General features: G+C 56.2%; 1 protein-coding gene across 1 annotated transcript; it reads right to left on the minus strand.

Moving 5' to 3' along the window:
• Positions 1-2,846, minus strand: LORICRIN (loricrin cornified envelope precursor protein). Its single transcript, XM_056123306.1, has 2 exons — positions 2,462-2,846; positions 1-1,417 (listed from the first exon to the last, which is right to left on the minus strand). Exons 1-2 carry the CDS (start codon positions 2,656-2,658, stop codon positions 232-234), a joined length of 1,383 nt encoding a protein of 460 aa, XP_055979281.1. The 5' UTR covers positions 2,659-2,846; the 3' UTR covers positions 1-231.
• Positions 2,847-4,383: the final 1,537 nt, after the last annotated feature.

The raw sequence follows: 4,383 nt of genomic DNA on the forward strand, positions 1-4,383 counted from the left end.
TGAATTGCAAATTTATTGGCTGAAGAGGTATTGGGGTTGGAAGTTTTCGGTACAGAAACCAAGGAGAGAAAAACTGCAGAAGCTGCAGTCCCCCCGCCCCGTGGCTTCTTCGGCGTGGGTTAAGACTTGGAGAATCTGGACCCCTCAGAGCAATATCATGAGAGCATTAAGCCCAGCGGCGCCCACGGAGAACATCTCCAGCATGAGCGCCTCCGTGGCGCCCAGGGGCTCTTATTTGCAAGGCCAGGTGGGCGCCTGCTTCTGCTGGGTCTGGTGGCAGATCGGGACGCCCTTGCCACCCCCGGAGCCGCCGCCAGAGCCACCGCCGCAGCCCGAGCCGCCGCCCCCGGAGGAGCCGCCCCCGCAGCCGGAGCCGCCGCCCCCGGAGCCGCCGCCGCAGCCCCCGGAGCCGCCGCCGCCGCCACAGCTGGAGAAGCAGCCACCGCCGCCCCCAGAGGAGCCGCCGCCGCAGCCGCCGCCGCCGCCGCCGCCGGAGGAGCCGCCGCCGCAGCCGCCGCCGAAGCTCGGCGCGCACGAGGTCTGGGTGGTCTGCTGGGAGGACCCGCCGGAGCCCCCCGAGCCGCCGCCGCAGCCCGAGCCGCCGCCGCCGCCGCCGCCAGACGAGCCGCCGCCGCAGCTGGAGAAGCAGCCGCCGCCGCCGCCGCCGGAGGAGCCACCGCCGCAGCCGCCGCCGCCGCCGCCCGAGGAGCCGCCGTAGCTCTGGCAAGTGACCTGCTGGCTGGAGCTGCCGCCGCCGCCGGAAGAAGAGCCGCCGCCGCAGCCGCCACCGCTGCCGCCGCCGCCGCCGCCACAGCTGGAGAAGCAGCCGCCGCCGCCGCCGGACGAGCCGCCGCCGCAGCCGCCGCCGCCCCCGGAGGAGCCGCCGCCGCAGCCGCCGCCGCCGCCGCCGCTCGGGTACTTGACGCCCCCGCCGGAGCCGCCGCCGCAGCCGCCGCCGCCGCCGCCGGAGGAGCCGCCGCCGCAGCCGCCGCCGCCGCCGCCGGAGGAGCCGCCGCCGCAGCCGCCGCCGCCTCCGCTCGGGTACTTGACGCCCCCACCGGAGCCGCCGCTGCCGCCGCCGCCGCCGCAGCCGCCGCCGCCGCCGCCGGAGTAGCCTCCGCAGCCGCCGCCGCCGCCGCCGGAGTAGCCTCCGCAGCCGCTGCCGCCGCCGCCGCCGCTAGGGTACTTGACGCCCCCGCCGGAGCCGCCGCCGCCGCAGCCGCCGGAGCCGCCGCCGCCGCCGCCGCAGCCGCCGCCACCGCCGCCGCCGCCGCCGCAGCCACCGCCGCCGCCACCGGAGTAGCCGCCGCAGCCGCCGCTACCGCCGCCGCCGCCGCCGCCCGACTTTCCGCAGCCCATGGGGGGCTGGGGGGTTGGCTGCTTTTTCTGTGACATTGTGTCTAAGGAGGTAGCGAATCTGGAAGGAGAGCAGGAGAGCGTCAGTGGACCAGCGGCAAGAGGAGGCAGTGCAGGGGACAAGAGTCATCCTTGACAACGCCCGTCAACTTCTGTCCCGCTGAGCATCGGGCCTCGCGCCTTGCCCTAGGTCTAGATAGATGCCAGAGATGCAGCTGGGACTCCGAACGTGACTGCTTTGGGGCAGCATCCACCTTTCTCATCACCCCTGCTCTTCCAAGTCTTTTATCTAGCTATAAATAGCCCACCTGGTGGGCGCTAGCACTCCCAGTTTTGCCCCTGTCTTCTATATGTGGCTTTCAGACACTTCATCTCCCACATTTCTTCTAATCCCTACATGGAACCTCTGAATGCAAATAGAAAATGATGGCAAAGTTCCACTGGGAGACTTTAGCTTCTCTGCAGAGCTGAGAGTTCTGTTTGAATAGCAGGGGGCTATTGTAGCACTGTTCTCTTCAAAGAGTCATCTGAAAAGGCAGGCTTCCCTGTGATCCTGTCTGGAAAGAGAACCCTGATGGTCCTTTGGATCAGCTCTGCTCAGAGCTATCATCCACTGCCTCTGCCATTTCTTTATGCCACATCTTGGTTTAAGGGAGCATAAGTAGTAGGCAGTTTTGTCTTACTAGCTCATGAGCTATTTTCTTCTTGATCAGGTGCAGGCATTGGATTCCTATGCTCCTAAAGTTAAACCCAACTGCAGCACTTCCTGAACTATTCTACCTCCTCTTTGCATATAGGCTCAGCCTCATAGCTAGTGGCCCTTTGTATCTGCAGCTACAGCAGGACCAGAGAAATAGGAAATCCGATGGTCTTTGCAGAGTTTACAACCTGTCCAGATCAGAAACATTGTCTACATAGCAGTGGCTTAGCCCTCACTGCCCTACCTGGATGCCCTCTAAACAGGAATGCTTCTGGAAAGGCAGAAATCCTGCAGGTTCCCAAAGGGAGGAGAGAGCTTGCCTCTCTGTCCCCCAGCTCTACCTAACCTTCTCAGGCCCAGGTGAGACCAGCAGGCAAGAGGAGAGCAAGTTGAAGCCACACTTACCCAAAGCACCAGAAGAGGTGAATGAGGAGAGGAGATGCTGGCTGTGAGGAGCACTGGAGCTCCTGAGGTTTTATACACTTGAAGAGCTCTGACTCATCTATTGATCTGGGCTGGCCTTTCGTGTTTGCCTCAGTTACGTGATCTATGGCTGTCACCCCACCTCCCTGTTGATTACAGGCATGGGGTGGCCCATTCATGAAGATTTTGGCATTCTTGAGATGGGCAGCCTAGTGTGTGACTGGCCACTTCACTGATGCAATTGTGTGGCAAGTCAGCCAGCAGGGATGGCCAGCCAGAGTGGATGGCAGACATTGTTTAACATACCAGAGAGAGAGGTTCTATTGAGGAATGGGCCCTGGACTCAAGCGGAGGCCCAAGAGTGTGATAGTCTGTGGTCCAGAAGAGGAAGATCTTTCAAGTCCCAGCATTTGGCTTCTGACCCCATTACTCAGAAACCCTGTTTGCTATAGAGAGAACTTGTTCTTCCTTTGCCAAAAGGATGCTTCACTGAGTTGTTTGTTTTGTTCACTGACTTAAAAGTGGACAAGTTCCTAGAGTCCAGTACACTCTGGACACTGGTAGCTATTTTGATATCTTCCCAGAGACATCGCATGTTGGATAAAATAAATCACCATGATTAAATGTCCTTGCAGAGGAGCAAGTGAAAGAGATGGGTCATGAGATCCTTTCCCCATGGGTCTTTGGTCCTGGGGTCCTGGAATCTTTTTCTTTTTTCAAATAGAACCCACTATAGGAGATAACCAGGCCTGAAAAATGCAGGTTGTAGGTGTGCTGCTTGGGGACTCTAGGGCTACTTGTAGAAGTTCTGGTAGTGATGGTGGGGGCATGAGATATTGAAGATTGAACTCGGAGATTGGACCATGTCACACGTGCACTACCACTTGAACCATGTCTCTGTCCTGTAGGGTCTGTTGCCCTCGTGTGACAACCTTGACCTCAGTATGAGTTATCTATGGAATGGAATGAACTTGAGGAGAGATGACTGGGGTGCTTATATGATAAGTGAATTATTTTGGGTGCTAGCTGTGTCACATTGGGCAAAATCACAGCACCACAGTACCATGAGCACATAAGAGACACTCAGTGTTTGTTGACTGTTGAATGAACAAGTTTTCTGAGGCTCAGATATCTTGTCTACCATATTGGCATAGCAATGCCAGTTTCATAGCCCTGTGAAAAAGAAACAGTCATTGAGAAGATGAGGCTATTTTTATTGTTTTCTCCCATTTCAGCACGTTTTTTAAAATTACCAACTTGACTTACTCTTGGGTACCATAACCAGGAAGGAGTCCTTGGATGATTTGAAGAAATTTATTCTTTCAGGAAAATAATGCAAAAATTTCCTCATTGACCATAGGTCAATAACATCACATCAGTGTATGAAGAAGAGCCTGTTCCACTTCTTTCATCACTGGAACTCAGTATTGTTTAAGATACACATTTGAACTTGTTTCACTCAGCTATGTGTTGAAATGACAGCTCCAATAATAAACTGCCAATTAAGATGGAGTTTTAATGATCCAAATGAGCCTGATTAGACTATGGTCCCAGAAACCTGTGGCACTAGTTTTATCTTGGACAGTATGAACCAAAAGGTGAACCCAGGAAGAACTCAGGTGCTTCCCTCCAGAAAGAATAGGCAGCCTGTCTAGAAGAAAGTCTTCCCAGCTTGAATCTAAGCCATCATGGAGATTTGGAAGAGAAACAGGCTCCAGCTAAACAATTGATGGAGGTATAAAAAGAACTACTTTATCACTAAGTAAAGTGAGAGGGGGAATGGGAGTAGACAGTGGTTCTGGCTTGATCTATGGGCCTACCTGCCCAGTATTGGGTGTTTTCTAGTCCTTAGGAACATGTAAGTAAAAATATGTCAGTGATGTGTTGCTGAGAATAAAACTCTT

Source organism: Sorex fumeus, unplaced genomic scaffold (assembly GCF_029834395.1).
Source record: "Sorex fumeus unplaced genomic scaffold, SorFum_2.1 ptg000047l, whole genome shotgun sequence".
Taxonomy (NCBI): domain Eukaryota; kingdom Metazoa; phylum Chordata; class Mammalia; order Eulipotyphla; family Soricidae; genus Sorex; species Sorex fumeus.

Coding starts and splice junctions, on each gene's coding strand:
- LORICRIN (XM_056123306.1), bottom strand. CDS start 2,658: ATGAATGGGCCACCCCATGCCTGTAATCAACAGGGAGGTGGGGTGACA. Junction 1,418..2,461: donor CACCTCTTCTGGTGCTTTGG/GTAAGTGTGGCT, acceptor CTCTCCTTCCAG/ATTCGCTACCTCCTTAGACA.